The 25,684-nt window shown below is 39.1% G+C and overlaps 1 protein-coding gene across 1 annotated transcript in view; it reads right to left on the reverse strand.

Annotated features, from left to right (window-relative positions):
- Positions 1–6,456: 6,456 nt before the first annotated feature.
- Positions 6,457–25,684, reverse strand: part of GABRB3 (gamma-aminobutyric acid type A receptor subunit beta3) — a 157,159-nt gene continuing 137,931 nt past the window's right edge. Inside the window, exons 6-9 of the mRNA XM_054973970.1 lie at positions 23,514–23,651; positions 22,643–22,795; positions 18,489–18,733; positions 6,457–6,807 (exon numbers count right to left, since the gene is read on the reverse strand). Of these exons, the coding sequence (XP_054829945.1) occupies positions 6,457–6,807; positions 18,489–18,733; positions 22,643–22,795; positions 23,514–23,651 (887 nt within the window). The remainder of the gene's footprint in view (positions 6,808–18,488; positions 18,734–22,642; positions 22,796–23,513; positions 23,652–25,684) is intronic.

Genomic DNA, 25,684 nt, shown 5'->3' on the forward strand with positions numbered 1-25,684 from the left:
CCTCTGGGGTTGACAGTCATCATCAGATTAGGCACCTGTAGTTGGTATCTGTCATACCTCTGTAGACTCTAATCCTTTACTCAGTCTTCAGGAAGCTGCCCTTCACTGCCGAAATTGATTGGATCTTTTAAAAAATGAGAATGTCATCTACAAAACAATGCCCTGGACCTTGATTTAAGTGACCAATTTGGTAGGGCACCCTGTAGAATATAACAACATAAATAATAATTCAATACATGGGAGGAAGGGAACATCCAAGTGCAATTTAGAATGGAGGGGGGGGAACAGCTTTGAACTGTGAACAACAAACCAACCCATTAGAAATTGCCAAACAACCAAATGAATTTTAAAAATGGGGAGTATTGCATTGTTGCTTAGGCATGGCCCTGCACTAAACTTTATAAGTAGCAATTCCGAGAATGAGTGCACTCATGTGCAAAAGACAAAATGAGCCAATTTAGGACTCCCAATAAAAACTGAGGGGCTTTTTTATTGTTCACATAAGCCTCTGACAACTGACAAGCCATTTGTAATTCAAGCTAAGGAAAGTTCTGTTATCACCAATAACCTCCTGGTCCCATGGTACTCAGTATGCTAATATATCCTCCAGAAATAATTTATCCATTGCTGTTTCTGAATTGCTGCTATCCTGCTATATTGTTTCCTCAAGCCATCCTACCACCAGCCTTCAACTCTTTCCATTGCATCTATAAAGGGCCTAATGACATACTAGGTTTTCCCCAGGTCTGTGTGATCAGATATGCACCTGGAGTTCCATGCTGGGAACTCCACTTCTAGGCATGTTTGGATTGGGACCACAGTACACGAGGAGAAGGGACTTCAGTCTCTCCTCCGTGTTATTTCCTGACCTGAAATGGCCTGCTATTTGCTGAAACCTAGCTTTATCCCATCAGTACATGTGGCGTCCCCAACTAGAAAAATAATGTTCTCCAGCCATTTGTATGGGGAAATGGTGCAGGGAAAAGGCTGAAGCTCCTTCTTACATGTCATGGTACTAGTCTGAATTGGGTCAGTAGGCCCCTTGGAAGTGAATTTCCAGCACAAACTTCCAGAACACATCTAAGTGTGGTCTGTGGGGAAAGATGTAGTAGTCAGGTCGTGCACACCTGTGAAAAAGAAAGATCAGTGAAACGGCTTTGCACTACTCATATTGCATCACACTTTAAGGAAGAATGTATTTGTAGACAACAATATCAGATAGACATACTTGTCTTAACTTTGATAGGATACTGTGATAAGCAACAAAAGGTAGGGAGATTTGTCTCCTTCCCCCTCCTCACTGCAGTTCATCAAACATGTCCCACAATCATCGGGCAAGACCAGGGAAAATCCACAATCTTTCCATGAGTGGATCCCTATTTCCAAGCCACAATGACCATTTGCACAGCTGTTCTACAAAAAATATTTTAGCTAAATTGGCAATTGCTTACATTGTTGCTCGCTTCATGCTATAATGTGGCTAATTATACGTGGCCTCTTACTTATGGTACTTTAGCTTGTCACATAATCACTCTAATAACGCAGAGGAGTTAGCCATGTTAGTCTGTAGTAGCAAAATGGAAAAGAGTCCAGTAGCACCTTTAAGACTAACCAACTTTACTGTAGCATAAGCTTTCAAGAATCACAGTTCTCTTCTTCAGATGCATCTGAAGAAGAGAACTGTGATTCTCAAAAGCTTATGCTACAGTAAAGTTGGTTAGTCTTAAAGGTGCTACTGGACTCTAATAATGAAGCACCTTTAAATGCTATTTGTTTTCTGGAAGTAAGCCCTATTGAACACATTGAACACTTTTGAGTAGATGTGCATAAAATTAGTTGGTATAGAACGTTGTTTCTTGTACTAAAATCAAGAGGATCTAAAACAGCTCAATTTAGGATTCCACTAGAATGAAATATGTCAATTATAAAAGAGATCTGTAAAATAGGGCATCATAAATAAATTTCAAAAATATTTTGTAGTCCTCAAAATAATGTTTTGAGCAAGGGAATAAGTGGTTAAAAATTTTCAGTATACTTTAGGGAACATTATTATTATTTGGTCTAGGATATTGAAAAGAAATTATGGATTCCCAATGAAAATTAATCTATAAACTGTGATAAATTCTTATAGCTCAATGATGGAAAAAGAGAGAAGCCCCATAAATTTAAAACATTATTATACTTTAGTATATTGGTAAAATGCTACAATGAAATACTCTATTAAGTTTTAGGGATGGAAGGATAGGTCTCTGGAGTTAAGTTACAAGTTAGAAGAATTTTGGAAGTCATATTAAGATCAAAAAAGTTCTTTTGCTTTGGATTAAGAATATTTATTTCCTGTTCATTAAACTGATATTTTATGTGGATCAGTGTTAGAGAAGTATGTGTATGTGTACACATATACACACACACACATAAACAAACTTTAAAAGTGAGCCTTCATGAATACAGCCTAATTTTTGTTTGTTGGGGGTCATGGTGAGGGAGAGACTATGGATGCAATCCTATGCAAATTTACCTGCGAAACACCATTGAACATAGAACTCATTACTTCTGAGTAGACATACATTGAATCATATTGTAACAATGCCATCTTAAACACAGTCATGCCCTTATAAATCTACTGAATTACTTTTAAGTATCTGCAGAGGTCTTACAGGACAAGATGAAGTGCCTTTATCTTGGTCAAAGGCTACAGACCTTATGACCAAATGTAATTAAATTATGTGTTTTCTCTAGATTAAAAGGGAAAGCCTGGCAATTCCACATGAATAAACACAATGCTATATGGACATTCCCTCCTTTAATCTTGGGATTTCCTGTTTTCCATGTTGGGGAAAGTCCCGTGGTAGTAGCAGATTTGTTGCGTTATCTGAGTGTAATGAAACTTCTCATGAACAAAAATAGCACAGACTGTTTACTATGGGACACAACCACTTCCTATAAAACAATAGATGAATAAACTGATTCATAACATTATTGCTAAGTCAGCATCAAAAATTTATGCTTGTTACCCGGTGAAAAGATCTAAGGAACAGGCTGAATTTAACAGGTGAGAGAAGAAGAAGGCAGAGACATATAAAAGTTGCTGGTGTTCCTCTGAGAATGCCTGAAATTTTCTTTGATCTCATCATGAGAGATTGGTTAAGATATCCTCAAAAATTTATTTTCAGTTACAAACAGCAGACAAAAAAAGATCACAGTTCATTCCCTCTCATACCACATACACACACATATCAAAGGGAAAATAAATACTAGGGCTGTGCTGAAATTTTGATTCATGTTTCAAGCCAGAATTTTGATATTTCAGAGGAAGAAATGTTGTTCAACAGCAATTTTGGGAAGGTACAAAGAAAAATTAAATAGAAAACAATTTTGGCATTCCCATCATTGATACATATTTTTCTCAAAACAGCATGGGTACTGGCAAAGTACTACACATTGCTGGTATACCTGTATTGTTTTCAGAAGCAGATGTGAAGAAAGCGGGGTGGCACTGAATTCTCATAGGGTTCAGATTTCACATCAAAACTTGTCCTTTTGATGATGTAAAACTATTTTTCCAATCAGTAGGCAAGTTATATGAAATATCAGTTCTTTTCAAAGCTGATTTGTGAAGAAACTTGATGACAAAGGTGATTCATGAAAATAAAACCCAACTTACCAACTAGTGGGGTTGATCCATTCAACAGGGGGCCTTTCTTCCACTTAAAAGGCTTTTCTTCCAACAGAAGAGCCACTTAAGCTGCAGGAAGGCTCCCTAGGCTGGAGGAGACTTTGAACTTTGCTCAATAGAGTGATAGGATAGGGGTAGGATCCACCCACTGTGTGCCTATCATATATCTGCTTCTCAATTCAGCACCAATATGTGGATAAAACAGTCTACACAATAGGGCTACCCAGGCATACCGAAGATGTTTCATAAACTTGAAAAAACCTCTACATTTGCAGAAAAATCTGAAAATGGGAAAAAACAGATGGTTTAAACCCTTCGAAACGTTTTTTTTTAAAGATGTTTTCTGTAGCAACATCAATAGTGCCCAACATTACATGGCCCCATCAGGCTATGATGAGCCCAGAAGTAGAGGAGGGGAGGGCTGAGAAGACATAGGGGCCACTACAACAACAGAGGAGAAGACATAGGAGTTCCAAAGGGAAGGCAGAGGCAAGAAAACATGGGGCCTTTCAACCCTTAGCCATTCTGATCAGCTGGGATTTGAGGGGGAGGGGGCTGACAGGGAGATGGGGAAGAGGGAAGTGAGTACAAGATGGCTGATGTATGAAAGTGTATAATGGGTAGGCGCAAGGGAAAAAGAATACGTAACATAAGAAGAAAGGGGGAAGAAAGTGCACAACTGAAGGGTTGGAGAGGGGGAAGAACAAGGGGAGAAGAACCAGGACCCACAGGAAGAATGCATTTCCTCTTCTCTGCAATTCCTCGCAGTTTCCCTGCTTGTACTGTACTATTTTACATAAGAGCGTTAGGCAAAATGCATTCCTTCCTTTCATGTAGGAATCACAGACTTGCAAAGTTTGCTTTTCCTTCTCCATATTTTTAAGGATATGAAAAGCATCAGGTGCAGTCTAACTACCTCTACTCCAGTAGGAGTCACTATAATGAAATGATTATTGATGAATTCACAGCTTTGTATTCCCAATTCCAGATCAGTTTTAACTTCTTCATTTTGTTGTTGCAACTTCTATTTGTGGATACAAATAATGTTTTTAACGTTCTTAGAAAGATATAATACAGTTAAACAGTATATGCTGTTAAGGAATGGAAATATGTCATTGTAACTACCAGAATCAGCTAATCAGGAGAAGTTCTGAACTGATGAAAATGTGAATCAGAAGGAAAACAAAAGTGGCAACATTTTGCATACGGAAAATGACTGAGTGCATTTAATGCTGAAACAAGACATTGTTATCTATTATTTATGGTTTGCGAATGTGGTATATCTGCTCTACTAGCAATTTAATGTATATAACATATGTACAAAATAGATAAGAAAATGTTCTTATTAAATTTATACATAAGAAATGCTCTATTGGCTTAATTCTAGAGAAGAAAAAGCTGTAACGCCATAGAAACAAAGGTATGATATAGCATGCAGCAAGCACGAGAAAGAAAATTTGAATAAAATATTCATCTCTATATATTTATATATATGTGCATGTTATGCAAATATATCCTACATTAATGTCTGGTAATGTGAATGCATGATCTTTCTTGAAAAAAATACAGATAGAGTGCCTTCTGTTAAAACAACTAACCCGATGTGTCTTCTAGGATATCATTGGAATGCTGACTTGTAACAAATATCAAGTCAGGATTACCACATTATCTGTTGGTTGACATTTTGGTAATCTGGAAGGCTCCACGACAAAGAGAAATCCAATGGAATTTAATTTCCACAGAACTGATTTTAGTCTGTCTGCCTGCTCCCTTCCAGCATCTACTAAAACATGTAAGGTTCCAGCCCTGCAGCAGATGGGGAAGAAAAGCAGCAAGTACACTGATACAGAAGGGAACGCGAATGTGCTAAGATCTTCAACAGATTGAATCTCCCAGTTTATGAGGACCTCGTGTAAGAGCAGATTTGATAACCCCGTCTAAGAAAAGATGCTGTAAATGTTCATAGAATTTGAAATTCAAATGATATTACTGCAGCATTATTCTGTGGGTTATTATCCACCAAAACAACACATTAACTGGGGAAAGCCCTAATGGTCATGAAATGCTTACAAAAAAGAGGTTCCTTTTCATTGATGAACGGATTTCTTACAGCGCATGTTTTCAAAATCCGGGGAACACTAAAAAAACTACCCCCTGATCAATATTTACCTGACTGGGTAAGAGAAAACAAGTGATCCCTGAATGTTAATTTATGGTAGGGAAAATGATCTATTACACTATATTAAACAAAACAAAAATCATTAGCAAATAAAGCCAATGAGGTGCAAAGATTTTAAAGCTGATGACATTAAATATAATTTTTAAAAGAAAAATACCAGTTCAACTTTATACCAATTAAAAAGTATTTTAAATGATGGTTTTTGTCAATGATATCACAAAATTCTAACAATAAAGAATCACAGAAATCTGAAAAAAACATTCTAGAGGTCTTACACAACACTTAGCTTTCTCAAGGCCTAACAGTTCCAAGATACCGTCTCTCCATTTATTAAAAAATGTGCATTCTATTTTAAATTAACTGCTAGATTCCTATAGAGCAGGGAGACTGTGTGTGTGTATTTATATTTATATATATATAGCGTATATGTGTATGCACAATGGGTATAATACATATTCTTTCACAATCTATGTACACACATAAACAGGGTTTGTATATATATTATATATATTATAGTGTAAAAGTTCATATGTACACATATAAAATAACAGGCAGAATATATTTCCCTTGTTGAAGTCTCTTTTAAAAAAGTAAAGTCAATTTAGTTGACATAATATAGCCAGTAGATTAAGTTGAAAAGAGAAAATGTGAAAGGAAACACCATCCTTGACCATCTGTCTATGGCGTTCACATCTGTTAGGTCAGGTATTTTTATCTTTAGTTGTGAAGACCTCCTTCGTAAATGACCCTTCTTAGCATGGGTGCCAGTTCTGTCGAATGTACGCCTTCCCAGACTTTCTCTATGTAAACTCTGTTTTCTGTACTGGATACCTGAGTTGTCAAAGGATATTGTTGAATTCTGAGGATCAGTGACACTTGTGGTGACCTCATTGCTTGCAACTTCATTGTGAATTTCAAGAGATGTCAGCAAAATATTCCCGTGCATATCCACCTAATTAGAAACAAATTCATAATGACAGGAATTCGTATCTGTTTTTAACAAATCAAAATACTTGTGCTGGTTCATAAACAGAATTTATCTATGGTCTTAGTATATAACTAGTCCTCATGAAAATTATCTTTGGGATACTTATACTTCAAGACAACATACTAGGAATTCTACTGTAACTGTAGAAAGCACTTACCTACTAAAATAATTAGTTTCTTGCCTGTATTTTTGTAGATATAGAGAATGATGCTTCCCAATCTTATACAAGGAAAACCGATTATTATTATATTATTATATTATATTATTATATTATATTATTATATTGTTAGTGAGGACCCAAAATGGCTTATTCTCCTCTCCTCCATTTTATCCTCACAACAACTCTGGAGGTTGGTTATGCTGAGAGAATGTGACTGGTCCAAGGTCACCTTCCGTAGCAGAGCAGGAATTCAAACCTGGGTCTGAGGGTATAAGTCACTTTGGGTCCCCACTTGGGAGAAAGGCAAGGTGTAAATGAAGTAAATAAATAGGTATGATGATGTCTTATCACATGGCAAAGGGGATGATGCTTTAAAACATTATTGTTGAGGTTCTTCAAAACACCCTTACACTGTTATGTTGACCCATTCTATTCATCAATAAAGAATTCTGCTGTCTTTATGCTCCATGTGCACAAATTTTATCCACAGAAAGTGTGTATGTTTGTGTGTGTGGTGGGGGAGGGGGTAATAGTTAATACTGCTTCAAAATCACCTAACCATCACTGAATATGGATTAATATCAAGAAAAGCTTTGTAGCTGCATTCTGATTAGGGCTGCCAGACCCCTGGTGGGGGCAGGGGATCCCCTGCCCCCACCCTCCCACCCCCGCCCTATTAACCTGGCCAGTGAGGGGGCGTGCGCCTTCCATGTGCGCCCCCCTGCGGTGCTGCGTGCCTCCGTGCACAGCCGCCGCCAGGATCAGGCCTGTTTTGGCCTGGATTGGGGCCCCTGTGGAGCGCGGGAGCATTCCTGTGCTCCACAGGGGCCCACAACGGACCTGATCTGCGTCAAAAAGGGCCTGATCCACGCCAAAATGGGTGCGGATCGGGCCCGTTTTGGCGCGGATTGGGCCCGTTGTGGGCCCCTGCAGAGTGCAGGAACACTCCCACGCTCCACAGGGGCACACAACGGGCCCGATCCATGCCAAAACGGGCTGTGTGGTGACATCACAGCGCACGCACACACGCTCCGCACGCGCTCACCCCCCCCCCCTCAGGTAAGAACCAGGTCCTAGCTCCCGCTGGGAGATCGAGGGGGCCTGGCAACCCTAATTCTGATACCTGAATCATTAATCATGAACTTTGGAAAAGACTTAGTACTTTTTTTTTTAAGTGCCAATACCGATCTATATGGTTGCAAAGATTCCCACCAATTCCATCCTCAGAGATCCTCTCAAAGATGCCAGTGCTCAATATCACTGAATACTGCCACAGAAAAAGGCCCCAAATTGGACACTTAATGTGTTGGGCTATTACTGGCGGGTGTCCCTTTTGTTTGTTTTAGTTTCTGCAGTTTCTGTGGAGGGCAAGCTGGGCAGAATGGGCACATGGGTGATTAAAATCATCTCGAAGCTTCTCCTCATCTGAGATCAATAGCAAGGCAATGTTTTCTCTTTTCTCTCCAGAAGACTCCACATACTGCCACAGGCGTACTTTTAAAAAAGTGCATATTGAAAATGAACCTAGCATACATTGCACACAGAAGTTGAAAATGGCACCTAGGCACAGGTCTTTGGAATTTTTGGAAAAGGAATGTTTATTGTGGCTGCCAAGAGAGGATTGGCTGCTTGTTTCCAATGTTTTGCTTGGCAATTCCTGCTGTTATAGTGCCTGTGTGGTACACTTCTGAGTTTATATATCACTGGCATGCAATTTTTTTTGTATAGAGGGCAGAGCAAATAAACACAGAGAAGCAGGGTACTTACCTTCCTTCCATGCTACTCTGTCATTTTCTGGCACGATGGAGGAGCTGCTGGGCATGCTGAAGCCAAGCTCAGTAGAAATCTTCAATTTGAAGGTTATTTCTACTGAGTTCACCTTCAGTGCAGCCTGTGATTCCTCCATCATGCTCATTTTCCAGTGTGATGGGGGAGCCATGGGGTACAGTGAAGCTGAGCTCAGTAGAAATCGCCTTCAAATGGGCGATTTCTACTGAGCTCAGCTTCAGAGTGCTCAATGGCTCCTCCATTGCCAATGCGATGGGAGAATGTGGGAGTGTATATACCTGCTTCTTCTCCATGTGCCTCCCCCCACACCAGCCAGGTGAGCAGAGACAAAAGGCAGCAGGTGGGGCAGGTGCTCTCCCACCCTGGGCTGGAGAATGGCAAGCCTAGACTGGAGGAAATAGGTTTGAGAAAGAGCAGGGGGGAAATGGAGAGAAGTGAGGACAGCAAGGGCATGTTAATGAAGCTGTGTGGAAATGATGGGAAAACACAGTAATGAAGAGAAATAAATAAGACTGTCTGGAAGTGGCCATATTTGTACACTGCAAGTCCCCTAAGGGATCTCCACCCTGTTGTACTGTTTATATTTATTTATGTATTTACTTACTTAATTTAGACTCAAGATTAGAGATGGGCACGGTCCAAAAAAAATGAACGATCCAGCTGATCGTGGATCAGCGATGATCCCGAATTAACGATCCACACCAATCATCTCCCGTTCCCGAGCCGTGGATCATGGATAGTGGAGGCCAAAGCGGGCCACGCTGCTCTTCCCAGCTATGTGGGAAGGTGGGTGGTGGCGGCGGCGGCCGGGCCTGGTGGCCACAGGTAGGTGACGACGAGCCACACTCCAAACAGCTGTTTCAGGGGGACTTCCAGCAGCCCATGTTGAGGCTTTGTTCACCCTCCCTCAGCAACACAGGAGGTCTGTGTTTGGCTGTCAGAGCTGCCTGTCAGGGTTTGCAGGGATGAGATTGGAGTGCCCATGGCTACAGAAACCCCCTCCCCCCTCCCTCCCCTGGGTGTCTTCTCCCAAATTGTGACTGCTTTGCTGCTCCGTGGTTGGAAGGAAGCCCTGCTGATTAAGGAAAGCTGGGCTTCCATTCGGGTTTCCAGGGCGACAGAAGGAGAGCAAACAGAGCTCAGGCTTTCCCCTGGCTCCGTTGCCAGGGGAATAGATTGCTGGCGCCTGAGTGTCTGGATCCCCAATCCAAGCCCGAACACAACGATCCAGGCCTCTCCCGATCGCTGGATCGTTGGCCGTGGACGATCACGATTTGCCGGGTCACGATCGCGCGATCGCCATTATCGTGGGTTTTTTTCGATCGTATTGCGGATCATGCCTGTTTCTACTCAAGATCATAAAAAAATTGCAGTAAGTGGCAAGAGCCATCACATATGTACCATCTCCATATGTACCACAATGTACCACAATGTGTTGCTGATCCGTTTCTGTAAACAGAAGCATATGCCTATCTCCCATCAACACTTCATTTTACCTAATCACACTTCCTCTAGATATTTAATATTTATTCCACCTAAAGTAAGCGTATCGAAAATATAGTTAGTTTGAAACAAGGACTGGGTTTATTAATGGGAGTGAACTCCAAGATAAGGAGAAAAAATTACTTCTTTATTGCTATTCCTAAATATAATGACAACATATTTTTTAAAAAATCTCATCTTTGCTGGAGCTTTGTATTTACTAGGAAGTGATCTTGTGCTGTTCTAGAAATCTAGAAACACACATTACATGCCTGCGATCTTTTAAAAATTTTGATTTAGCAGATATTGAAAAGGTCAGCTTTCTTACGTGCAGCCAGCTCTAAAGCCAGTTTCAACATACATTTCATAAAAAGAAATTGCTAGAAGGTCAGTTTTACTGGTATGCAATTCATGTTCCCTGGATAATTTCAGGCCCATTTAATTCTCTACTAAATATGCCATTGATTTTAAGAGGCACTTTAAAAAGCAAACCTTTTGCTAAAGATTCTGAAATTGCTCTCCAAAAATGTAAAGGGTGCAATTCGTAATTTGTAGTCTTACATTTAATATTTTACTTTTTAATGTACAAGTACAAGACTTTTTTGGTCATCCAGAATTACTTTCACTGTACTTGAACTTAAACGGGAATTCTGAGTGATAACAAGGCAGTAGAGTCTGAGTACTCTATATCTACTCTTGCTTGATCATCAGAAGATCCTCTAAAGCAATCATTTTCTAAAGATATCAGGCCCCATTAATTAGGTGTGGGAGGCTCCTGCATGGAGTGAATGTTGAGTACAGTGTACAAAAGAAACCATGTAACTTCCTGTACAAGGAACAGGATCTTAGGAGACACAACATTCAGTTTGTCCTTTGTTTTCCCTGAGCAAAGTGTTGCCTAAACATTTGCACTTCTCCTTTTAATAGTAACATAGTATTATTGAGAGGCTTGAGGCAACAAGTTTTAGATTATTGCTTGTGCAATAATCAATATACTGTTTCTAAAGTACTTGCCAGTTTCTGGAAATTTCAGGGTTGGGCCCACAGATTAGGTAATGGCAATAGGATCATTTTTAGCTCATGGCAGGTGGGATTTCTAACCAGACATGTTAGCTTCCTGTCATTTTATAATGGCCTGAGCTAGCTGCGGATAAGGTGATGTTATGTACTGAATTCTGCATGCGTAGCCACCTGAAAAGCTAATGTAATTTGATGCTAAAAGTGAACTGATGCCAATTTCAGATGATCACTTAGGTACCTTTAAAAGCCATCTGTGATTGACTCTCCCTCCCCTATATTTCTATATCTCAACCCTAGGCAAAGGACAATGCCAAAATATGACAGGAAATTAGTTTGTGTACAAAGTCTTAAGACAGCTTTCTCAAAACAACACACTAGGGTGCTGAAAGTAATCACTACTGTTCTTGTAAAGCTGTCTAGTCTACATTTTATCTTGAGGCGTGACTGACCTGCTCAAATAAATCTAAAGTAAGGTATATCTGAACAAGCTTAATAAATTACTGACAAATACGTTCTGGCAAATATTTGAGGATGGAGATGTTGCAACTTACCCTACACAGTTTGTTCCTCATGTTTAATTATGCCTCACTGTAATTCGTATCCTCTGATAGTCATAAAGACAGTATTTTTATTCATTTTCTGCATTAAATATATTTTGTACTGTGGCTATCTACTTCTGTATAGTGTGGCAGAAAAAATACTGTTATACATTTTCCCTCAATATAAAAAATGAACAACTGCCATATATTTCTGACAGTATTAGAGACACTTTTTTTAAACAGATTGTTATTGTTTCTAATAAATAAATATGGAAATGAGAATTTAAAAAATTTAATTGAAGACTATGAGACAGAAGTGGTTGTGTATGTGTATCAGTGGTTGAATAGCAGTATCAGTTTCCCTTCTACTATGTACATAATCCACAGTGGACATATGACTTTTTGACTTGTACATGCAACAGTGCAAGTTTAAATGAGATTGATCGATTATTTTTAAGACATGACATTTAACTTACTATGTGGCTTGGTTCATAGGACTGTTTAAAAAGATACATAAAAAGCAAGCTTATTTTAATTATAAAGCAAATATTTTAATTATTTATAAATAATATCAGAAATAAAATGAATAAATGTGTATTAATAAAATGCAGCCTCAGCTGCCCATGAAAACACTGAGTCAAGCAATTCCATGAAACAACGTGAGTAATCTAGAGCAGTTCATCACCAATTAGACTGAGAACTTGATGCATGGAATGTAATGAAGCTTTACACTAATCCCCAAACATATTTATCCCTTGGTAAGAATGCTCCCAGGCAGTAATTGATCCAGGAGGAAAGATGATTAAAATACTGTTTAAAAGATAGGCTTAATACATATAATGTTGTAAGCAATACTGTGAATTTGGCCACATGCCCAGAGGAACAAGGCCAGTTCATAATAGCTGACAGACAGATGGAAAGCAGCGTACTCCAATATTCCTTCTGAGCTATTTTCAATGCCAACTGTCCTTGGTATGCTATTTTTCAAGTATTCAAGTGTTTGTTCAAATAAATGTCCAGATAGAAATTGGTTTTGATATGTCATTTGTGTAGTGTTCTTCTGTTAGAGAGTGTATCTCTGAAGGTCACGCTTGTTGTTTCCTGTGCTCTCAAAACCAGTTAGACCAAGTTTGAACTACTAAATGCCTTACATCTGTAGCGCACTTGCGTCTAATCTGCATCTTTCAGTGTCTGCATATTAGCAACACATGCTACACTTAGAGAAAAGAGGACATTGTATTATCTTGAACATTATTTCCCTTGAATAAGTTACCTTTTGGGGGGGCTAAAAATGAAAAGTTCTGCCTGGGTCATCCTGATTTGATCTTTCCTAAAAATCACCACAGTTTCTCGTATGTCCATTGGCTACTGCATTATTGTTGAAAGGGATAGGCTGAAGTTATCTGAGTACTTTTATACTGAATGGTTATACTGAAATAATACACTTTTAGCCACAGGCTGATGAAAATTATCTTTGGGTTACTTATACTTCAAGACGACATACTAGGAATTCTACTGTAACTGTAGAAAGCACTTACCTACTAAAATAATTAGTTTCTTATGTGTATTTTTGTAGATATAGAGAATGATGCTTCCCAATCTTATACAAGGAAAACTGATTGTTATTATATTAGATTATTATTATATTATTATATTTTTAGTGAGGACCCAAAATGGCTTATATCTTTCTCCTCTTCTCCATTTTATCCTCACAACAACTCTGGAGGTCGGTTATGCTGAGAGAATGTGACTGGTCCAAAGTCACCTTCCGTGGCAGAGCAGGAATTCAAACCTGGGTTTGAAGGTATAAGTCTGAGGGCATAAGTCACTTTGGGTCCCCACTGGGGAGAAAGGCAAGGTGTAAATGAAGTAAATAAATAGGTATGATGATGTCTTATCACATGGCAAAGGGGATGATGCTTTAAAACTTTATTGTTGAGGTTCTTCAAAACACCCTTACACGGGTCAAGTCTTCTCTGCAAAATACCTTAATTTGGCCACTTTCATTAATTCTACCTTTTCCTAATGTTTGAAAAGTAGATTCCTCTGGAAACTCTATTGCCCTTTCTTTGCTTTAAGCCTCAGGAGGTCCAAATTTAATTAACATAAATTAACCTTAGCTTTCTAATAACTGTTATTAGAATACATAACACTGATTCCATTTTTTTACAGCACAAACCAATCAGCATAAGAAAAGATACCAAAGATCACAGTGCGGTGTTGCTGGGGTTCATATGCAAAACAACGTTTATATTTCATTTTAATAACCAAAATAATATAAATGGCTTGAGAGATAGACATTTAAGGAAGCCTTTTTTCTCCCGCCACATGTTTTCTGCTTGGTTGAGGTGGTCCTCCGAGGCCCTGCTCAGCCTCTCTCACCATTTGGCTGTGTGTCCAGACAGAACATGAAGCTGGATCTTTTCAATTGTGCCACCCCAACTTTGGAAGGCCCTGTCTCTGCTTGCCTGTTCCGCTTGTTGTTCTTCGAGTACTGGGTAAAATCTTATCTGTTCTCCCATGCTTTTAAGGTGAATGTTTTTGTGCTCCTTCTCTCCTTGTGATAAATGATTTTAAACTACTAGCTTTGCTGTTTTTATTGAACATTGACTTACTTATTATGTTCCTGCCAAACTCTCCTATTGTAATGGTTTCTTTTGTTTTGTTTTTTAATTCTCTTTTGTATTATTCTTTTGAGGGATGTTGTTTTATTGTTGAAGATCTTAACTTATTATTATATTGTTTTAGTGGAATGGTCTTTGACTATAGCTATAAAGACTGACTGACTGACTGACTGACTGACTGACTGCTATATAGCTGCCATGGATACAGGATTGCCAACTCTGGGTTGGAAAATTCCTGGAGATTTGGAAGTGGAGCCTGTAAAGGGCATAGTTTGGAGAAGGAAGGGACCTCAGCAGGGTATAATACCATAGAGTCCACCCTCCAAAACAACCATTTTCTCCACAGGAACTTATGTTCTCTTTGTTGTCTGGAGATCAGTTGTAATTTCAGGAGATCTCCAGGCCCCACCTGGAGTTTGGGAATCCTACTTGGAAATTAAGTTGAGGTGTGACATATAAATTTTAAATTTTAAAAATTAATCCTATACCAAAAATACTGTTAGTTCTTCCTTATTATCTTGAGTATGAACAATGCTTCTCGTATTAGAAACACTCATTGATCTCCTCACTGAAAAAATATGTATCCTGAATTAATAAAATTACTTAAATGAATTGCTTTCATCAGATTGCTTTTATTGGGAGGCATGCAGCTAACTGTGTTCAAGTTTGTATTACCTATTTCTATTTCTATTTTATTTTCTTACAGTACAACTACCCTCTTTGACCTCACTACAGTGAAGATATTCCCTCTTCAGCCTAATTGAAACCTAAATATTATCTTCTCACTGTTGAAAAATCTTGATGCATAAATAAGTCTTCCTAGCAGGTGAGAAAATACAGAAGTTTGAAGCAAAAAGCAGAAAATAAAGCACCCTCTAAACAATCAACCTACAACCCAATAAAGCACAATAGTCTTCTTGTGTGTAGGCTAAAGCATTTCCTCACAAGAAACAGATTTGGCAGTCCGTAAGTCATTCCCCATTTCCAACTGATACCTAACAGCATGCTTCACACATTTAACTATTCCCTTTCCTCACTGTGATTAGACATGGGCACGAACAGCAATACGAAGCAAAAAAAGCCACGAACAAGCTGTTCATGAGGCCCCATTCTAAATGAACAGGTGGTCATTGCAAGCCTCGTTTGTTGCATTCGTCCTCCGTTCGTCAAGCCAGACAGTTTCGCACCTGCAATCAATTCCCCTGGCAATGGAGGCATGGACTGTCTGAACTCCTTCTGGCTTTCCTTCTGGCTTGTAAGTTACCCCTCAAAGTAGCTTCTAGGCAGCAGACAATCCAGTTTTTGCCACTGTAAACAGAAAATGACAGGAAAGGGGGAGACCCATGGATTGTGCCTTTCCCGGCAATCTCTCTGGAACTTGGGGGTTCTTCAGAGGACAGTGAGGACTATGTCCCCTGCAAATTTGGTGAGTATTGGACATTGAGAAGGTCAGTTGGTAACCCCTCAAAGTAGCTGCCAGCAGACACTGCTGTTTTTGCCACTGTAAAGAGAAAATGACAGGAAAGGGGGAGACCCATGGATCATGCCTTTCCTGGGGTGCAATCTCTCTCATTTCTTAGGATAGTAACTTGTAAGAATACAGCTAGTTTAAAAAATCTGTACACAGATTAATACAAGCACTACACTTAAAACCTTTTGTTCTTAAACATATAAACATTTATCTTCTCCTATTTAGCTTTTTCTTTTGTATAACACAAATTAGACAATTTTAGGTTGCTCTCTGACCTGTGGGGGAACCTTGAGCAGGCAATTCTTGATTGCTCACTATGTCAGGTTCCATGATGTGTATCAACCAGACAATCACTTCATCAATCACATTGTGAATACCTCCGTTCATCTAGAGTTAAATCTCACAAAACAAGGCCTGCCGATTTCCTCAATAAGAAGACTGAGCAGGAAATAAAACCTTTTGCTGCTGAGTGGGTGATATTTTGTTCTAGTAACATACTGGCATACATACTGCAGGCAATAATACCTACATCTTTCCTGCTTCTATCTGCTAAGAAAAATATTTGATAAGAGTTATGCAACATATATCTTAACATAAGAACTAATAGATGTTGGATCAGTCCAGTGGTCCATCTACTCCAGCATCTTGTTTCACACAGTGCTCAACCAGTTGCCCCGGAGGACCAGCAAACAGAACCTAGAGGCCAAAAGCTTCACCTGATATTGTCTGCTACACTGATATTCAATGGAGGACAGCATCTGAATGAGGATAGTTTTAGGTGGGTAGCCGTGCTGGATTGCAGCAGAACAACAGGATTTGAATCCAGTGGCACCTCAGAGACCAACAATATTTTCAAGGTATAAGCTTTTGAGAATCAGCATTTGTCTGTCCTGAAGCTATTACTCATCATCAACTTCACTGAGTGCTTACGAGTTCCAATATTATGGGAGATGGATAAAAAGTTTTGTCTATACACTTCCACCACCACCACCCAGTGCATCACACATCATTTTATAAATTTCTCTCATGCCCTTCCTCCTCTCCAAGAAAGGATAGCAGTAGTAGAAGTAGTAACATAGTTTTGACACCTATCACTCCCCTTCACTGGCAGTTTTCAAGAAGAGGCTGGGTGAATATTTGTTAGGGATGCTTTAGTCTCATCCTGTATTGGGTAGGGGGTTGGACTAGAAGGTCTGTATGACCCCTTCCAACTCTGTGAAAGCACCCTCTACCCAAAAATTATTAAGCATCCTATCCTTGAGGCATACCAAGGACATGCCAGTGATGGGAGGAGAAATTCCCAGGATTGAAAATATATTTTACTAATGATGCCAAAAGTTTTAAACCTAGGATAAAGAACTTTGCAGACCAACAAATTTCTTGCAACTCCTCTGAAGACTGTTTTGCACAATTTCTCACTCTGGGAATCTATGCATTCACGACCATTTGTATACTTGGGGTATTCTACATGACTAAGAATCTATTCACAAGATCTGTGGCTGTAGTTTTCCATACAACACAGAATCCTACCAAATTGAGGGCCAAACTAAATTATATTGCATCTCTCAGTCACTCATGGGGGCATGGCAGTTTTAGAACCTTTTTTTTCACTTTAAGAATACAATAGGGACTCCTGAGTCCTAACTAGAGATGGGCACGAACAGCAATACAAACTAAAAAAAAGCCATGAACAGCCCAATCAGCTGTTCGTGAACAAGCTGTTCTTCAGGCCCCATTCTAAACTAACAGGTGGTCATTGCAAGCCTGGTTTGCTGCTGTTCCTCAAGCCAGACAATCTGGCGCCTGCAATCAATTCCCTTGGCAACAGGAGGCAGGGACTACCTGAACTCTCTCTGAACTCCTGCTGTTGCCCTGGAAACCCCAATCTAAGCCCAATTTAGCTTGATAGGCAGATCTTCCTTTCAAGTGTGGAGCTCCAAATTTGTTACAAGGAAGCAAAGAGCAGGGAGGAGCGGGGGCTCCCAGCTCTGGTTTTTCAGATGGTGAGGAAGAGACAGTTGCTGTTGGCATTTTGAGACAGAGATAGGGAGAGTGCATTGGAGCTTGAATTTTCTTTGTGTGTGGTGGGATAGGGATCTACCTCTTCAAGTTCCAGGGGTGCTGCCAGGCTCTGGGCCAAGCTATTATTTATTACTGGTACCTTTCCTGCTGCCTGCTCAGGTAGGGTATCTGGGAGTGGTGTGGTAGGTATCTTGATGGCTAGAGAAGGGCCTGCTGGCCCCCACAAACAACGAACAACGAAGATGTTCGTGAACAGGTCATGTTCATCAATGTTCGTTGTTTGTGGATGGCAACGAACAAAGAACACCATGTTCTTTTTTCCCCCTGTTCGTGCCCATGTCTAGTCCTGACCCCTCTCTCCACACAATTATCCCCAGCAGGACTGGACCCCCACAGCATTTTTGAGGTAAAAAAAATAGGATGTAAAATGGTATCACATCCTTGTGTCAGACTTAGGGATACAGTATTGTCTACTTTGACTCTGAGAAGTGCATCATGTTACACAGTCACAGACATAACAATAATGTGAAGAATCCTACCCGATTGCTTTCAAACTTAGAACGATCATTGTTCGCTTTGGCTGACTTTTCAGCAAGTTTCTTCTGTCTTTGTGGGCCTTTTCCAAAGAAGATGTAGTTGACAAAGGCATATTCAAGTAAGGCCAAGAAGACAAATACAAAGCAGCCCATAAGATACATGTCAATGGCTTTGACGTAGGGGATTTTAGGCAAAGTCTCTCTGAGATGAGTGTTGATAGTTGTCATAGTAAGTACGGTTGTAATACCTAGGAGGAAACAAGAGAGAGAAAAGAAAGTCTGTGTTTCAAACATGTGATGATTTACCTTCATATATTTTTTCTAAAAACTATTTAGAAGTTTTTAAGTGTAGTTAGAAAGTCAATGAAACTGACATAATATGACCAAAAAAAAAAATTAGCACAGGTGTGATAAATGTGTACTGATGTTTTATCTGCCATTTCTTGGATTCCTGCCCTGTTAAGACTAAGATGATCTGGAAAAAGTAAGTAATAGTGTGTAATGCAGTAGATAGTTCCCAATATAAGTACATGTAATTTACTATAAACCTAATTTGCTTACCTAAAAGCACATTGAATTTAAAATGTCAAATGGTGTGTGAAAGGAGATATAAAGGCAACCTAAAAGGGGGCTTCCTACTGAAATCCTCTGAGGATATAGAATTGATGTAGCTCAGTGGATTTCTGGAGAACATTGAGTTTCTTTGCAACTTATTCAGAGGTTCCTCAGTGAGAAAACTGATAATAGTGAACAAGTTCCCCTGAAAAGACAGGTGGCCCATCACTACTGTTCCCCCCATCCCCTAAACTTAACAAATGAGATTGTATGCCATTAAAGGTATTTGAATTGAACAAATGAGATGCTTGAGGTGTGATTTACGGTACATTTACAGTTGACACAGAATGATGTTGTGATAGAAAGGGCTTTTAAATGAAAGTGCAGCTACTAAGTGCAGCACCCAGAGAGTGGAAAGGGAAGGGAGAATGATTGACAGATTGCAGTCCCCTCTATGTGATTGGCCAGTGAGGAGCTAATAATTGTGATGACAGACTTGTTGGAGGAGTTGAAGATTGGAGTCTGACAAGGAAGAACAGACTAATAACCCTTTGTGTGAGGGAAAAGGAAAAGTTTGCCCTAACTTGGACAGCTTTAGGTTTAAAGAATATTTTTAGTTAAAAGTACTTAAGAGTGAAAGCCAGGACTAATTCACACAAACAAGATAGAAGGGGGGGTGTTGTTGGCAGAGGAAGTGGGTAATGAAAGGTGACTCCCCTGCAGCCAAGTGATCAGGATTATGTTATTTGGAGAAGAATAATTCCTGCCCAGTGTCTAAAAAGGGGGTGGTGGCTCTGAGGAGGACCCTAGGTCTGGTGTAAAGGGAAAAGAGTGCTGTATTGAAGTCAGAACACCTAAGCTGTAAAGTGAAATCTATGAAGAAACCTAGTTAAAGTTACCTAAGTCTGAAACTACCAAGCTGTCACTTTTAAGATCTATAACCATTGAAACTAAGCTTTAAGAAGATTATTGTGCCTAATGCTTGTGAAATATTCTGTTCTAGAATCAAAGTTTACCTCAGCTTTACTTTCTTTGCCTACCTATATACCAATCCTGCTCCTTTAATAAACCTGCTGTTTATTTTGCACTTTACTCAGCCTCTAGTGCCATTTCATTTGAAGAAGGCATGGGCTCTTGCTTCTCCCTTACCAAATATTTGGGCTGGGATATAAGCCCTAAATATATAAGCTGAAAGTATGGGACAAAAAGGTCTTTAAATAATACCCAGAGTCTCGCTACCAGAGGGTGCCCAGCCACAGCAAGCAATCTTGACAGTTTTGGAGGGAAAATCTGCCTCACGGTGGAGGGGTGAATGGGGCTTACATCATAGATGGTAAAGCAACAAGCTTGGCCATATTCTTCCATGAACTGAATTTGTGACCAAAAAAAACACCACTTCCTTGAATTGTTTGCAATGTACAAGAGTTTCTGGAGCAGGCAAGTTGATTTGAAAATTTATTTTATTTTATTTACTTAAATTTATAGTCCGCTCTCCCCAACCAGGTGGGCTCAGGGCGGATCACAACAATTTAAACACACTACACAACTCATCAGCAGTAGCCATTAAAAATATAAATAATACATATCAGTCATTTAAAACATATATTACCACCATATAAATACATCTATAACAAAGGGAGCTTTGAACCTAAGAAGTCTGAAAATCAGTTATGTAGCCAATTGTATTCATTCCACACATGAGAGAGCACAAATATATTGTGGGTCAGAAAAAATTCAATAGTATAATAGGCCTGAAATGCACAGATGTTACTCAATATAATTTATTTAGTAATTTGTTTAGATGCTTAGATCTATAGATCTCCACAATGGGGACCTAAGAAATCTTACAACATCATTCTCCTGTCCTCCATTTTACCCTCACAACAACTCTGTGAGGCAGGATAGGTTCAGAGAGAGTGACAGGCTCAAGATAACCCAGTTCCCTTGCACTACAGAGAGGGATTTTAACCTGGATCTCCCAGGTCCTAGTCTGATCCCAACTGCTACATCACATTGGGTTTTATACTTTTGTCTGTAGTTAATGTACAAGTGGGATTCACAAGGTATTGAGTAGGGAGTTAAAGTCATCAAAAAACTCCTTTAATGTCTCCCTTCTGTACCTTTCCACCAGCAACTTAATAACTGGAGAGAGAACAGACTCACAGAAAGCTTCCTTTAAACTGGGTGTACCATTCCCCTTGTTGGAGTGGGGGTTCCCCTGCTGCCAGCAGTGCTAATTCCACAGATAAAACTCAGCTTTGTTATCACTGAAATTTAAAGAAATGATGCCACTGAATTGAGTGGGACTAGTTCCATGGTGGGTAATCTAAAGGTTCCATGCTTTATTGGAGCTGAGTGGGATGAGACTAACCTGTCTCTAAGCAATGCTACTTGTTTTCATACTATCTAGAGATAGTATGAAGAGAAATGGCAGGAAAGGGGGGCACAACAGCAGCATCCTGACACATCCCCTCCTGTGCCAGAAAGTGACATCAGCACATTGCTGGGGGAAGCTGGGGACACTCTGATATTTTGGTAAAACTCTATGGTTAAACCTGGGAAACCTGGCAACCCTTTTTTAAACTCAGGCTCACCTCTCCCTTATGCCTGCCTCAGTGGCAAAAAGGACACCTCCTTTGATCCCTGAAGTGATTGCTTAATGGGAACTGAGATGGACAGTGTGTAAAACAGTGTACTGTTTCTAAGCCCAATTTTCCCTTCCACCACTATACCTCAGTCATCAAAGTAGGAGCTGAGCTTCAAAGCAATTGCTGTGCAGGAGGGATTTCTCCTGAGTTCTAGCCAAACCTCTGACAATTGGTTTACTGGGTCAATGCTGGCAGAATGTATTCAATTGATGTGAGCCCATAAATTGTCACCAGAATGATTACACTAGGCCAAGGAGAAGCGAGTGGCTTTCCCTGTGGCTTCCTCTCAGCCCACAATACTTCTTGCTGCAGTAGGACGAAGGTGGGTAACTGTATGCCATTATCTGCTGCTGAGGATTTTCTCAAGCAATACAAGGGAAGTAAGCAATCCTCATTTTGATTCCTTGCTATTTTTCTGCAAAGGTTATATTTTCTTTACTGCTTACAAACCATACCTCATTTTGTACCTGCAGTATCTGCACACACTGATGTTGGTAAATTGATTATTCTAGAAATATTCATTAGAATACAGTCAACATAAAATTGATGGAATGGACTGACCTGTTGCTGGACTCTAGATAGTATGAAAACAAGTAGCTTTGCTTAGAGCCAGGTTAGTCTCATCCCACTCAGTTCCAATAAAGCATGGAACCTTTAGACTACCCACCATGGAACTAGTCCCACTCAATTTAGTGGCATCATATCTTTAAATTTCAGTGATAACAAAGCTGAGTTTTATCTGTGGAATTAGCACTGCAGATACAGTAAAAAGTGTTTCCCTAAAAATGGAGTATCCTGCTACTGAGTCTGTCCATTACATGATTTTGATATTAAGAGCTCCCAGGAAAGATGTCTGTGGATGCCATAGTGCCCATGGGTACCACATTGTATTATAAGATACAACAATTTATTTTGGTATGACATGTAAATATCCCACTCATCTTCATTTCATACCAAGGGCGACTCTTGCAGCAGATGCATCATAATTGATCCAGAATGATACCCATGATAAAATGGTAATCAGTATTGAGGGCATGTAGGTTTGAAGAATAAAATATCCAATATTCCTCTTCAACTTAAAGCTTAGTGACAGTCTTGGATAGGCACCTATCAGAAATGAAGATAAACCAACAGGTCTTAGTTACATTTTTTTCCTCCAATATAAAAATCGAGGATGCTAATAAGGCAGAATAATTTTACCTTTTTTGGAAACACAAACACATTTGATAGACTGTTTTGACATCTTTAGAACACTGAATGAAATATTACACAGCATTTGTACTGAAATACATATTAGATAAAATCTATAATTCTTCCAAACAAAAAAACCCCTACCAATCAACTTTCTGAGGCCATTAATTTACAATTTTTAAACAATGGACTGTTATCATATATAGAATTTTAAAAAATCAGTATCAGTTTCCCTGTTACCATTGTATTTATTACCATAAATAACTATGTATCAGATACATAATATGCTTGGGTACTGCTTAAAATTTCTATAGATGGATTTCTATCCACAGAAGTATGACTTTGCTACCTCTCCCCACCCTCAACACACACCAGCTGCAGCCCAAAATGTCTCCAAATGTGGAGGGAATGGGGACCCTCAGGAATAATTTAGGGGTAGTCAGAGGTTTATGGCAACAGGGACAGGATCACTGAAAATCCCTCCCACTTGTGTGCATGGAAGTTTTAGGTGGGAACCATTCCAATGTAACAGATATACCACAGAGACATATTTTATTCCCCCTCCTTTGGTTATGTTAAAATAAAAATAACCATGCACAAGACAGCTGAAATGTAACAACTAACAAGCACTTGCCTGTGGCAAAGACAACATTCCTGGACACAAGTTTATATTCCACAATCGAAAACTGAGGCAGTTCAATCTTTTCCACCCCGGTCACTGCTTTATCTCCACCTCTCCAGTAAAATTCTATATCATCTGTGGTGTAGCCATCTATCAGTAAAGTATAAACATCTTATTTAGAATACTTATTAGATATTGTTTTGAAAAAAAAATCTCAAAAGGGCTTATAATAAGATGTAAAAAAATACATTTTAAAAACCATTAAAGTCAATTAGCAACCATATTAATGAAGTCCATCAAAAGCAGTAAAATAAAACAGCATCATAAAAACCAACTAAAGTGCTACATATTCAGTTATTGTTGACAGGCATGATCTTAAGCTAATCTTCGTTGACCTGCCCCCTCAAGTGCAGCAAATCCAGACTCCCTCAACGAATCCAGTAGTAATAAGTCCACAAGCATTTCCCAGCCTATATTGCTAACAAATAATGTGATGTGCTGGTCAGACTATTCTCCTCCTCAGAAACCACAAAAGAAGCCGACGGTCAATTAGACCCTGCTTCTTTTTGTTTTCCTCAGACCTACCTGAAAGGTTTGGAATAAAAGTACACACATCCTTAACTATATGCACATTTGCATCTTTGTGTATTAATCCTCTGTGTAGTGGTACCTTAAAACACTACTGGATACACAATCTTTAATAAATAAAAATACTTTGCGAGTATGAAACTGTCTCTTTAATACTAATGTAAGCCTTAAGCAAAAAGAGTTCAGTTATAGCTAGTAAAAACTAAGGGCTTTTTACATTCAAGCATACTTTTCAGTCTGTGACAAGCATCACTCCGTTCAGGAAGCATTGCCCTTCTAAACTGGCTTGATGGCACTATCATATAGCCATATCTGATTGGCTACATAGTTTTTTTTCTTTTCATGGCATTATAATGTAATCATATTAGATGATCCTTAATGGGGTCATGTAGTCTATGTGAAGCAGCACCTTTTTACGAGGGGGGACTTATTCAAGAGCTGTGGCAGTCAACAGCTCTTGAATAAGGTCAAAATAAATGAATAATCTGTGATTTCAGAAGGCATTTATAGTCTCCTTGAAACAGTTAGTTGTATGGTTAAAACATTGTACACAAAAATTTAACAGCCTAGATATAAGCTGAAGCTGGTTCCTTTTATGAACTAAGAAATTCTTTTCAGAATGCTAAAGGCACAGAGGTCTATGCTATAATTTTCTATACTTCTGGGTGACACTGCAGTGCAACCAGAAGTGCGGAAAATGGTCCTGAAAGATAGGCTTGGTTTTCCACTGAATATTTAGCAATCAAAGCAAGATAAATGCCATCAGCTTGCCATACTCCATGCTTGGCCTGGAATGTATATAATGTTGCTATAACTGGAGCCACTGCAAGTTGAAGCATTCTGGCATACAACACTGGAAAAAGCCATGTAACACTGGAAAAAGCCTATCTGATTCCCGAAATAAAAACTTCATAGAGGTGTCTAAAAACACATTTACTACAATGTCAAAAGTAGCATCAAAACTGCCAGTTCTATAGAAAAATCTCTAAGAGAAGTCAAAGATTTTAGCACTACTATCAGGTACATTTGAGACAGTTGTCTTAGTTCTCTTTTGTTGAAATGATGGCACAATTCCCATTAAGTTCAGCAGGAATGGGAGCAAGCTAAGTATAATTTACACAAAAGAGTTCATTAGTGTATATTGATATTTTATGTATGGAGAAATTCCTCATGTCCACTACATTGTAGAAAAGAATGCAGTGGCTCTTGAAATACAATTTTAAATGACATGAATGCTCCAATTACACAAAACAACTAGATTGAAGAGAGAGATTGTGCTTGCTATGTGGAACTGAATTTCTAATCATAAGTAGGTCTATCTGACAGCCCAGGGGGGCCCATAACAAGATCACTCATCCATAATAAAGCACACTGAAAGTAAATTGAATCTCAGTGCTTGATTTCTTCAAAGTGAATCTGATTAAAATATGAACACTAGTTCTCTCGTGTTGTAGATAAGCATCTAGTCAGTGCTCTTGCCCTAATCAGACTCATTTTTATGGCTTTCTATTTAATATTTGTTTCACAAGATAGAAATGTATTTATCTTTCCATATGGAAAAATCAAAAAAGTACCCCAAAACATAAGAAAGAAGA

The sequence above is a fragment of the Eublepharis macularius genome, chromosome 3, assembly GCF_028583425.1.
Source record: "Eublepharis macularius isolate TG4126 chromosome 3, MPM_Emac_v1.0, whole genome shotgun sequence".
Lineage (NCBI taxonomy): Eukaryota > Metazoa > Chordata > Lepidosauria > Squamata > Eublepharidae > Eublepharis > Eublepharis macularius.